Genomic DNA, 13,523 nt, shown 5'->3' on the forward strand with positions numbered 1-13,523 from the left:
CTCCCTGGAGTCTTAATCTAGTTCTTTCAGTTCTTCAAGGGGTTCCGTTTGAACCCTTACATTCCGTAGATATTAAGTTATTATCTTGGAAAGTTTTGTTTTTGGTTGCAATTTCTTCTGCTAGAAGAGTTTCTGAGTTATCTGCTCTGCAGTGTTCTCCGCCCTATATGGTGTTCCATGCAGATAAGGTGGTTTTGCGTACTAAGCCTGGTTTTCTTCCGAAAGTTGTTTCCAACAAGAATATTAACCAGGAGATAGTTGTACCTTCTTTGTGTCCGAATCCAGTTTCAAAGAAGGAACGTTTGTTACACAATTTGGACGTAGTCCGTGCTCTAAAATTCTATTTAGAGGCCACTAAAGATTTCAGACAAACATCTTCTTTGTTTGTTGTTTATTCTGGTAAAAGGAGAGGTCAAAAAGCAACTTCTACCTCTCTTTCTTTTTGGCTTAACAGCATTATCCGATTGGCTTATGAGACTGCCGGACGGCAGCCTCCTGAAAGAATCACAGCTCATTCCACTAGGGCTGTGGCTTCCACATGGGCCTTCAAGAACGAGGCTTCTGTTGACCAGATATGTAAGGCAGCGACTTGGTCTTCACTGCACACTTTTGCCAAATTTTACAAATTTGACACTTTTGCTTCTTCAGAGGCTATTTTTGGGAGAAAGGTTTTGCAAGCCGTGGTGCCTTCCATTTAGGTTACCTGATTTGCTCCCTCCCTTCATCCGTGTCCTAAAGCTTTGGTATTGGTTCCCACAAGTAAGGATGACGCCGTGGACCGGACACACCTATGTTGGAGAAAACAGAATTTATGCTTACCTGATAAATTACTTTCTCCAACGGTGTGTCCGGTCCACGGCCCGCCCTGGTTTTTTTAATCAGGTCTGATGAATTATTTTCTCTAACTACAGTCACCACGGTATCATATGGTTTCTCCTATGCATATTTCCTCCTGTACGTCGGTCGAATGACTGGGGTAGGCGGAGCCTAGGAGGGATCATGTGACCAGCTTTGCTGGGCTCTTTGCCATTTCCTGTTGGGGAAGAGAATATCCCACAAGTAAGGATGACGCCGTGGACCGGACACACCGTTGGAGAAAGTAATTTATCAGGTAAGCATAAATTCTGTTTTTAGTGTTAACATTTTTCTCTGCACATGCATGTGAAGCATAGCTGGATATTCTCAGTGCACCAGCATTTTAAATACTGCAGCTGCTCAGGGAGCCAGGAGGATTGTATCATATCAACACATTGTGTCACATTACCAGATGGTACAAGCACCTTAGTCTCTCTGAGCAAGTGTTATTTTTAAAATGGCTGTGCACGGTGCATACTTAAATACACATTTGACACAGCTGTACCTTTTATAAGAAGCATTTTTGTTAATACATGTAGATTACAAAAATGATTCTGTTCAAAACTGAAATGCATCCATGTTGATTCCAATTTTGGCTGGAATGTCCCTTTAACTGAGCTGTAAATGAAAAAGCATTGAGGACAAATAAAATGCAATACTATAGTGATAATAGTAAAATATAGATATGAGCTTTTAAAGGGACATGAAGCAAACATTTTTTGTTTTCATGATTCAAATAGAGCATACAAATTTTAACAATATTCCAGTTTACTTTTGGTCTCAAATTTGCTTCATTCGGTTAGTATCCTTTGTTTAAGGAGCAGCAATGCACTCCTGGGAGTTGACTGAACACCTCAGTTTAGCCAATGAAAGGAGGCATATAAATGCAGCCACCAATGAGCAGATAGCTCCCACTAGTGTATTGCTGCTCCTGAGCCTACCTAGGTATGCGTTTCAGCAAAAGATACCATGAGAATGATGCAACATAGCTAATAGCAGTACATTAGATAGTTGTTTACAATTAAATGTTGTATTTGAAGCATGAAAGAAAAAATAGTGTTTTATATCCCTTTAATGAGCCTACCTAGGTATGCTTTTTAAAAAAGCATACCAAGAAAACAAAGCAAAATTACATAATAGAAGCAATTTGAAAAAAAAAAAAAAAATTGTGTGCTCTTTGTCAAATATGAAAGTTTAATTTGAACTTTAGAGTCCTTTTAATTTGCATTTTCGGTGATATTAAATGCCTCTTACTTTTCCTTACAAATTGTTCTTCGGCCAACACTCCCTAGGGAGGTCGTAAAGCAAAATCTACTACCCAGGTTTTCAAAATGCTGTAAACTAACTAAACCTGCTATTGAATATGCCGCATTGGCAGTTTACGGAATTTAACTTTCCTTCTGCTTGGATGCTTGGCACAAGCACACTTGTTTTAACAAAAGCAAGAGGTGTTTAAAAAGTCATTTTTATAAATGCAGTTAAAGGGACATTTCAGAGTAAAAGTATCCCTGATCTGAGTAGTGGAAGACTTAAAACATCCCAGACTGATCCATGCAGGATGATTGATGCCCTACTCTCGCACAATTGGTTGTGCTAGAGCAGGGGGTGGGGTTGCACAGGTGACAGGTTCCCTGCTTCTAAACCTTGTCTACTTGCATATCCTTAAATTTGGGCCATAGACTAAGTTTAGTACATAATTAGCTTCTGTGCTGTTCCAGATAAGGATACTATCAATAATTGGATCATATGTAATTATTCTACACAAGATCTCAAACACACAGACGACAACTTTGTACTTTGTTTTCACTGTGTATTGTCACTTACAGGGGGCTATGTATACTGATTACTTCGCCTTTAAAAAAAAAAAAAAAAAAGCAAGAGGAAGTTTTTGTCCAATATCACTTTTCAGGACTAATAAAGTTGACTTGGAAATATTCCACTATAAAAGTACATAATGTATATAGCATAAAGCCATAACATTTATTAAATGTTGACTTAATTTAATGTTTTCTTCCCTTTTTAATGGGCTTCCAGTTATCCATGGTATTTACTGGAGTGTATTAATTTGTTCACAAAAAGCCCCTTTAACTTTATTTTTTCATTTCATAAAATATGTTTATTTGCCTGTCGTAATCATCAACTATACTTAAGATATAAACACTGCAGTTTTATCTATTTAAAAGCAGCAGAAATGAGCCCTGCCAGTGAGGGGTGGGAAAACTACTTGCTTGAGTGCATTGTCCCTTTAATGTTTACCCAATAATTTGTTCCACCAAATGCATAGTATTAAAAGTATTGGAAATTGCACCTCTAGATGTATTTTAGCAATCCAAAATGAAAGTTTGTTTTATCCTTTGTTCACACACACACGCACACACACACATATATATATAGTTGTATGCAAAAGTTTAGGCACCCCTGACAATTTCCATGATTTTCATTTATAAATAATTGGGTGTTTGGATCAGCAATTACATTTTGATCTATCAAATAACTGAAGGACACAGTAATATTTCAGAAGTGCAATGAGGTTTACTGGATTAACAGAAAATGTGCAATATGCACCAAAATGAAATTAGACAGGTGCATAAATTTGGGCACCCCAACAGAAATATTGCATCAATATTTAGTAGAGCCTCCTTTAGCTGAAATAACAGCCTCTAGACGCTTCCTATAGCCTGTAATTAGTGTCTGGATTCTGGATGAAGGTATTTTGGACCATTCCTCCTTGCAAAACATCTCCAGTTCAGTTAGGTTAGATGGTTGCTGTTCATGGAGAGCCCGCTTCAAATCACCCCACAGATTTTCAATGATATTCAGGTCTGCGGACTGGAATGGCCATTCCAGAACATTGTACTTGTTCCTCTGCATAAATGCCAGAGTAGATTTTGAGCAGTGTTTTGGGTCGTTGTCTTGTTGAAATATCCAACTCTGGCGTAAATTCAACTTTGTGACTAATTCCTCAACATTATTCTTAAGTATCTGCTGATATTTAGTGGAATCCATGCGACCCTCAACTTTAACAAGATTCCCAGTACGGCACTGGCCACACAGCCCCACAGAATGATGGAACATCCACCAAATTTTACTGTGGCTAGCAAGTGTTTATCTTGGAACGCTGTGCTTGTTTGCCACCATGCATAACGCCCCTTGTTATGACCAAATAACTCAATCTTTGTTTCATCAGTCCACAGCACCTTCTTCCAAAATGAAGCTGGCTTGTCCAAATGTGCGTTTGCATACCTCAAGCGACTCTGTTTGTGGCGTGTGTGCAGAAAAGGCTTCTTCCGCATCACTCTCCCATATGCTGAATTGTTGATCGATGCACAGTGACAACATCTTCAGCAAGATCATGTTGTAGGTCTTTGGAGGTGGTCTGTGGGCTGTTTTTGACCGTTCTCACCATCCTTTGCCTTTTCCTCTCCGTTATTTTACTTCTGTCCTTAACAAGAACTGTGCCTGTGGTCATCCATTTCCTCACTATGTTCCTCACAGTGGACACTGACAGCTTAAATCCCTGCAATAGCTTTTTGTAGCCTTCCGCTAAACCATAATGTTGAACAATCTTTGTTTTCAGGTCATTTGAGAGTTGTTTTGAGGCCCCCAGGTTGCCACTCTTCAGAGGAGTCAAAGAGAACAACAACTTGCATTTGGCCACCTCAAATACCTTTTCTCATGATTGAATTCACCTGTCTATGAAGTTCAAGGCTTAATGGGCTCACCAAACCAATTGTGTGTTCCAGTTAATCAGTGCTAGGTAGTTACAGGTATTCAAATCAACAAAATGACAAGGGGGCCCAAATTTATGCACCTGTCTAATTTCGTTTTGATGCATATTGCACATTTTCTGTTAATCCAATAAACCTCATTTCATTACTGAAATATTACTGTGTCCTTCAGTTATTTGATACATCAAAATGAAATTGCTGATCCAAACACCCAATTATTTATAAATTAAAATCATTGAGATTGTCAGGGGTGCCTAAACTTTTGCATACGACTATATGTGTATGTATATATATATATATATATATATATATATATATATATATATATATATATATATATATATATATATACTGTGTGTGTGTGTGTGTGTGTATATATATATAGATAGATAAGATAAAAAGGCCTTTGTGTATAGAAAAAGAGATAAGATAAGGGTCTGCTCAGTCCACTTTAATGGGTATGTTCTGGAGAGCAAAGGGTTGTAGTTTAAATGAACAAAAACAGCTATTTCAAGTACAAACATAAACATAATGGGCCGAATTATCAAGCTCCGAATGAAGCTTGATGCCCCTGTTTCACCGGAAACAGCAGTTATGAAGCAGCAGTCTAAAGGCCACTGCTCCATAACTTGTCCGCCTGCTCTGAGGCTGCGGACATCAATCTGCCCGATCCTATACAATCAGGCTGATTGACACCCCTGCTAGCGGCCAATTGGCCACGAATCTGCAGGGGGCGGCATCGCACAAGCATTTCACAAGAACTGCTTGTGCAATGATAAATGCCAACAGCATATGCTGTCGGCATTTATTGATATGCGGCGGACATAATATATGCTACATCGTATCATGTCCGCTCGCACTTTCATAAATCGGCCCCATTGCATCTATTTCCTATATATTTATTACTCTGTAGGTGATATAACAAGTGATTGGAAAAACATTAAGGGGAAACCAATTTTACATCACAATGTCCGTTTGTCTGTTTTACAGTTTGGTGTTTTTGGCCTTTTAATCTCTAAGATCAGCATCTTGTGTATTATACTGGCTATGAACAGATCTATGTAATGAAGCTCTGGAATTAGCACCTGGGACCTGATTTGTTTTACATTGTAATCATTTGAATTCTATATGTTTGTCCTAGGATTTACGAACGTGTGATAGACCCTCCTGAAACAAACATTTCTCCAGGAAGCAGTTTGTGGCTTGGACAAAGAAACAGAAAACATGGCTTCTTTAAGGTAAAAAGACTCAATAAAGCAGAAAAAATGTTTTGATTCTGTAGTATCTATCCCATGAATAAGCTAACTACACTGATGTATTTTATGGACACCTAATGCATTTTATGACATCCAATTCCTTATTTTCATATCATTTCAACACAAATATATAAGGCAACTTGGAAATATAATTCTCTTCAACATAAAAATAACTAATCTTCAGGCGCGTCTAGACCAGGACTGGCAAAACCTATGGCACAAGTGCCCCATATAACACTCATTGCAAATTTGCTGGCATTATGCCTCTGAGGTTCCATGATACAACTAAATTCCAATGGCTGCAATTCTAGGACATAAACTAATATATAAAATACTAAATAAATGCTAGATATAATATGAATAATATGCACATGCATTTTTTTTTACTTTAGATTTGGATGTTCCATTATTGAAGAAGACAATGTAAAGTTTTAATCACCATAAAGTAATGAGCATCTCCCTGTTTTGACCTAAGTTTAAAAGCGTTTTCTTTTATTTCCTATGTCGAGGCCAGTTAGGGACATTTATAAAAGATTCACTAAAATAACCATCTTAAAGTGGTCACTGTCCCTTTAATACACTCTTTTTTAGTCCATGCCACATATGAGCAATTAAACTACAATTTTTGATGTATTTGAATGTAGTTTGGTTTAGCTGTATTAGTCCAGTAGACAAGATAACCAGAGTATTGCAGTGTGTAATTGTTATTGGACTAATGTGGAATTTTAAATACTAATTGATTTTACACTATTACATTTTGTTGAAGTGACATAGTAAGTTTATTGTAGAAGAAATAACACATTTATTATTATGTCTAATAAATATGTAAAGCCTAGAATATGAATGGTGCGCTTTTTAGCACTCACGCTTGTGTTAACTTCGATAAAAGGAGGCTTTTTGCGCGCATCATGTTACACTTCTATTACAACTTGAAAGCAAAATGTTTGTGCATAAGGGTAAACCCGACGCGCACAGGAAATATTGCGATTGCGTTATCTTCTTCTCCCATAGAAGTAAATGAAGAACAAAATCTTAAAAAAAAACACTAACTCCCATAATTGCAAGCTAGGCTAACCGCGTATATTCAAGAGCATTAAACCCGACATGAAATATGAATATTTCACTTTCCAATGTTTTTCATATAGCAGAATATGTTCTATTTATTCTTAAAAAAATAAAAATAAAAATATATATATATATATATATATATATATACATACAGTATATATATATATATATATATATATATATATATATATATAACAATGAACCATGGATTGCACTCACTGGTCTTTTTGAAAAACGTGCCTTTAATGTAACGTTTTGGGGACCGTATCCCCTTCCTCAGACGTCTGAGGAAGGGGATACGGACCCCAAAATGTTAAAGGCACGTTTTTCAAAAAGACCAGTGAGTGCAATCCATGGTTCATTGTCATTTGTTTGCCGTTTGCACCCTGGCAGCTGGATGTAAAGTGAGAGTGCTCTTCATTTGCTATCATATATACTGTGTATATATATATATATATATATATATCTGTATATATATATATCTGTATATATATCTGTATATACCTAGACCTATATATCTATTCCTAAAGATATATAGTTATAGATATGTATTTTACATGAACAGTATCATATATATATATATATATGTTTAATTATAAAAAGTACATTATTTTCTATCTGAAGAACATAGGAATGTAAATTATCATGCATCGTGTTTCATGATTTAGATTTTAAAATGGTCAGATAGCGCACATGAAAATCTTAAGGCACTTTATTGAAATATTACATATACAATATAAGAAAAATATAAAAAATTGTTAAACATACTGTAAAATGTATAGATATATTCTATGGTTTCTTTAGAATATATATCAGCTTGATAATTCGGCCCATTATGTTTATGTGGGCCTCTTTGCTGTAAAATGCCCGGGCCTTTTTTTGGTCCCAGTCCGGCCCTGATCCTGTAAGTGAAGAAGATTAGAATGTTAAATATGTAAGTAAATATACAGTAAAACACAAATATATATATATATATATATATATATATATACACACATACAAACATATACATATGATTGTAGACGTGTATATATGTATCTGTTAAAGCCCCTTGCAGACCTCTTATCTTTTCTAAAACCTGAGACCTCATATCTTTTAGCCATTATAACTCTCTAATACAATTTTCTAAAAAAAATATTTTTTATCACTGTTATTATGAGTGCAAATGTACTTTTAAATGTATTTTTGATGTTTTTTGTGCAACTTTTTTGTCTCGAGTAACAGTTAACCAGAGCTCTTAAGTTGTGCTAACCCGATGTATGTTAAATTAAATTGCACTATAGGGAACGCGTTTACTTTTAACTACTTCCAATGCGAGCAAAAAGCCGAATAAAAAACCCTTATCGCTCGTGCGCAACTGTTTGCTCTCCACTGATTATCTAGCCCTAAATTGGCACAAATTAGGCAACCACTAATTTGTTTTACATACAAAACCAAGTATACTGATTACAACATCAATAGAAATGTGAGTGGTTCATGTAATGTGCACCTTTAAAAAAATCTTTTTTTTTTCTATTTAGCCTCATCTAAAGGGTTATTCCCATTAAAGAATAATCCATTTTAGAAAACTCATCCATGTGATGGTAATATTCTTCTTGAAATTGTTATGCTTTTCCATTACGAAGATGGTTGGCTACTCATTCAATTTCCTCCTAATGCATTCAGTACATAAGCTGATTATGCAGTCACCATTTATGGAGAAAAAAAAATCCTGAGTTTAGCCATGCAGATAAAATATGTTTTAACCCCTTTGTTGCAAGAGAAGACTGCTCAACTCTCAATAACATTTAGTTGTAGCCCACACAGTGACTCACACCTTTACCTTCTTTGATTTTTCCTTTTCAAAGTTATTTTTTGTTGTGATAAAGTAATACTTTTTTTTTGCATCTGTTGTTTTTTAGCTCGGCTGTTTCTTATAATCCACAGATGGTAAAAATATGTTTATGGCTAGGATAAAAAATAAACAAACAAACAAGTTTTGCACCCTCTATTGAACACCCGGGCATGTTGCACAGTTAATTAATATTTATCTATATTACCAGTTTGGAACTAGACAAATATTTATTGCAGAATACTATTAAAGGGACATAAAACCCACATTTTTTTTTCTTTCATGATTCAGATAGAGCATACAGTTTTAAAAAGGTTTCTAATTTTATTAATAAATTTGCTTTGTTCTCATGTTATTTTTTTGTTGAAGAAATATTGAGGCAGGTAGCATGTTGGAGCACTACATGGCAGGAAATAGTGCTGCCATCTAGTGCTCTTGCTAATTTGTAACGTTCTTGCAAAACTGCTACCATATATTGCTGCTAGCTTGTGCATGCTACTGAGCTTACCATCCTGCTTTTCAACAAAGGATACCAAGAATACAAAGACTTTTTGATAATAGAAGTAAATTGGATAGTTTTTTACAATTGTATGTTATATCTCATTTATAAAAGATAGGGGATTTATCCCTTTAATATGTTATTTATTTTTGAGGAAATTTGAATTGTCACATTACATTTTTGTTCCATAAATGGTTGAAAGCAGGACCAGTCAACACAGCCGATTTGCATAATCAACAAATGCAAGATGACAAAACAATGCAATAGCACTTAGTCTAAACTTCAAATGAGTAATAGATTTTTTTTCTGACAATTTGAAAAGTTATGTCTTTTCTACTCCCCCTGTACCATGTGACAGCCATCAGCCAATCACAAATGCATACACGTACCATGTGACAGCCATTCAGAAATGCATATACACTTATTCTTACACATGCTCAGTAGGAACTGGTGACTCAAAAAGTTTAAATATAAAAAGACTGCACATTTAGTTAATGGAAGTAAATTGGAAAGTTGTTTAAAATGGCATGCTCTATCTGAATAATGAAAGTTTAATTTTTATTGAGTGTCCCTTTAATGTGTTGGGTCTGCTATGAGGTGTTCCATTGCTTTTGGTGTAGTTCCTTTCATTGTTATTTGATGTTTGTGTATGAAACATGAAGGTATTTTTCAATGTTTCTGTGGTGATTGCGCTACTTTCAAAGCTTATGTGCAGTATTTTTAAGTGTTGCTACAGTAAAGAATTTCTTGTGGTTTGATAAAAACAGTAGCTGACATACTGCCCTGGTTGAGATCTCAAAAAAGCTTCACCATATAGCACAGAGCAGTATTTTAACAGGTTTAGTTCACAAAGACCGGGCACTCTTTCTATGTATTTTAGCATATTTTTTTATTTTTGAAATGTTTTTAAAAATAAAAATTACAACATATTAAAAACAGGTAACGGGTACATCATTCTATATGCAATACAACATTTGTGTATTAGTGATATTTGTATATTAAAAAAGAGAGACTTGCCGAAGAGAATAGATTGACATGGTTAAAAACTATTGAGGAATTATCACAAGTATATAAATATAAATGCTTCTGTATAAGACAGAACATTAACAGTGCTTCATAAGGAGGACAAATATTTATCCCAGATAAACCTCATGGAATGATAGAAGTCTATACATTTAGTTTGTTAGAAGTGGTATTTTTGCTTATATAACAACCAAGTAATTTAAAGTGAATGTCAATTTTGATGCTAAAGTGCCCGGTTTTTAAAAATTTCGATTAAAAATAGGGGCACTTTAAATCATCAAAATATACATTTCACTCCTGTTGAGAAAAAAAACCTTACCTTTTAATCTTCACAGCAGCTCCAGCTTCCTCCGGTCGTTGCAAACCATTTCTGACGCCAGAAATGATGGATAGGTCATCCTCCAATCATGGCTTCCCTCCCAGGGGAATCAGTGTTTGATTCAACGCCGTGATTGGAGGAAGCCGGATTCCTCATTTTAGACCCAGGAAGAGGCTTTATGACGGGCGGAGGAAGCTGGAGCTGCTGTGAAGATTAAAAGGTAAGTTGTTTTTTTTTTCTCAACAGGAGTGAAATGTAAATTTTGATTAATTAAAGTGCCCCTGTTTTTAATCAAATTATTAAAAACCGGGCACTTTAGCATCAAAATTGACATCCACTAACCATTATATAAAATAGTGTTAATCTCAGCCTGCATTTAAATTTTGGGGGGTTGTGAAACAAAAATAACAAGTGGTCTAGAGGCAATGCACTTGATACTACTGATTTTGTTTCCTTATGAAAATCCTGCCAGTAAAGATTAATATCTGGGCTGGGCAGTCCCACCATTTGTGAGTTAGTGTACTCTCCTGTTCATATTTTGCCACTTCTTCTTTGAGATTGATAATTAAGCTCTTTTCCCCATATTTTAGTATATGCTGGGAGCTTACAAGAGTGGTGTTCTATTATAAGCTTATAGGCCACTGGGAAGCCTCCATTTGTGGGAAACATGTAGTCTCAAACAAATCTCTGCTATAGTTATGTTTATCCACACTATGTTGAAGAAAATGTGCAAGTTGTAGATATGCATGGGATTTGTGAAAAAATGTAATCTCCTTATCTGTCAGTTCCTCTATCTAATAATTCACCATTATATAAGAAACTATGGCAAGGTACGAGCGACTGTATGCTAAGATAGTTTCCATTAAATGTATATAATTAAACTGGTAGATCTGAATTTTGAAGGAAAGGGGTCAAGGGGGATGGTATCAAGGAGAAATTCTTCTTCTGATCCATCAGCTTGTCCCAGATATTAAAGATTACTTGAATTAGTTTTGGAAGAGTTGATGGTAATCACTTATGTGACCTACACATCCAACAGGCACCTCTAAGCTGAGAACAACTAGTCAGTTGTTGTCCGAGCTCTACCCACTCTTTATTAGATGGATGCTTGCTCCAATCTAACACTTGTATGTAGTAAAATAAATGGACTCCTAAGCTGCCATTATTCCTGTTAATAAACAATGTACTTTTGGAAACTCTGGGCATTTTATGTTGAAATATATAAAAAAAAAAATTTGCAAGCTGTTTAGACAAGAGATCGGAATGGAAATAAGGAGTGTTTAGAATAGGTATAATATACGTGGCAGTATAATCCTTTTAAAAGCCTGAATTCTCTCTAGCCATGATTATCTTTTATATTGCCAGCTAATCAATTCTACTTTTATGTCTTTTCTAATTGTTTAAAACTTTAATAAAAATAGGGATGTATAATCCAATGCAATATGAACCCCTAGATATTTCACTGCTCTATATTTTACAATATAGTTATATTTTGTCTTTATTTGTCTTAAAATAGAGGCTGGGATCTGGATACTTAATAGTTCTGATTTTGTAGGATTGCTTTTGAAATTAGAAAATTTTGCTAAATACCGTCAATGCAGAAGTTAAAAGCATTATGGGACTCTATTGAAGTGGTTAGTGTCAAGAGGACATTGTCTGCGTATAATGACAATTTATACTGTTTCTGCCCAATGATGAAACCATCTGTATCCAGATTTTCTCATATATTAGTTGCCAAAACTTCCATTGCAAGTCCAAATAATAGAGGACAGCTCTGACGGGTACCATGAGATATGGAAAAGGAATTTGAAAGAGAATCATTAAGTCTAAATATTTGCTGTTGGGTGACTGTATGACGCAAAGAATTTGTCCGTCAAGTCATTTCCAAAACCAAATTGCTCCAAGGCAAGTCGCAAGAAAGCCCAGTTAAGCCTATCAAAGGCTTTCTCATTGCCAAAAACAAGGAAGAAATTTTATGTTTCTGGGCATATTCCAGTAAGGTCAAGACTTTAATCATATTGTCTCAAGCCTTTCTATGAGGGAAGAATCCTACCTGATTAGTAAGTACTAACTGAGGAAGCACCCTACTAACCCTATTCATCAAACATCTTAGCGTAGATCTTAATGTCTACATTTAAGATTAAAATCAGGCTAAAGTTAGAAGGTACATTTGGTGTCTTACCAAGTTTCAGAATCATTGTTATGTGTGCCTCAAGCTTCCACCTTATTAAAAATTGGAGCATATCTTTGTGAATACATAACAGAAAAACCATCTGTGCCAGGGCTTTTTCCTGTGTTTAGGTGTTTTATTGTCTCTGCTATTTCTTCAGCTGAAATTGGAGTCTCTAAGACCTTTGCCTGTTCTGTTGTTAATTTTGGAAGTTTAGTTTCCATTATATAAGATCAGGAACTTGTTTGGGAATGTTTGGTGTCTGCATTGTTCTCTATGTTATACAAGTTAGTGTAATATTCTTCTGAGATAAAATGTCTTATGAACTGTTGAATTAGCAGGAGTGACAAGTTTGAGTTCTTTTAGTTTAAAAACTCTCGCCAATAAGATGCAAGCTATAGTACTTTCATAGTGAAAGTGTTGTTTTACTTACAACGTGGTTAAATTATATTCATGTAATAATAAATCATACAAGTCTTTTCTCGCCTCTTGAAGTTTGGCGAATAGTGATTGATTTTGTGGGTTCTTTTTATGTTCAAATTTGAAATTAGACAATTCATCTATTTAATATATTGTGTCTTGCCTTTGAGGCCCATTTATCAAGCTCCGTATCGAGCTTGAAGGGCCGTGTTTCTGGCAAGTCAGACTCGCCAGAAACAGCAGTTATGAAGCAGCAGTCTAAACCATGTCTGCCTGCTCTGATGAGGTGGACAGGAATCGCCGCAATTCAACCCGATCGAATACAATCAGGTTGATTGACACCTCCCTGCTGGC

The 13,523-nt window shown here is 35.5% G+C and overlaps 1 protein-coding gene across 1 annotated transcript in view; it reads left to right on the plus strand.

The window, feature by feature from the left end:
* Positions 1-13,523, plus strand: part of NELL1 (neural EGFL like 1) — a 1,753,035-nt gene that overhangs the window by 612,812 nt on the left and 1,126,700 nt on the right. The window contains exon 5 of the mRNA XM_053689313.1: positions 5,725-5,821. Coding sequence (XP_053545288.1) covers positions 5,725-5,821 — 97 coding nt within the window. The remainder of the gene's footprint in view (positions 1-5,724; positions 5,822-13,523) is intronic.

The sequence above is a fragment of the Bombina bombina genome, chromosome 7 (assembly GCF_027579735.1).
Source record: "Bombina bombina isolate aBomBom1 chromosome 7, aBomBom1.pri, whole genome shotgun sequence".
NCBI classification, from domain to species: domain Eukaryota; kingdom Metazoa; phylum Chordata; class Amphibia; order Anura; family Bombinatoridae; genus Bombina; species Bombina bombina.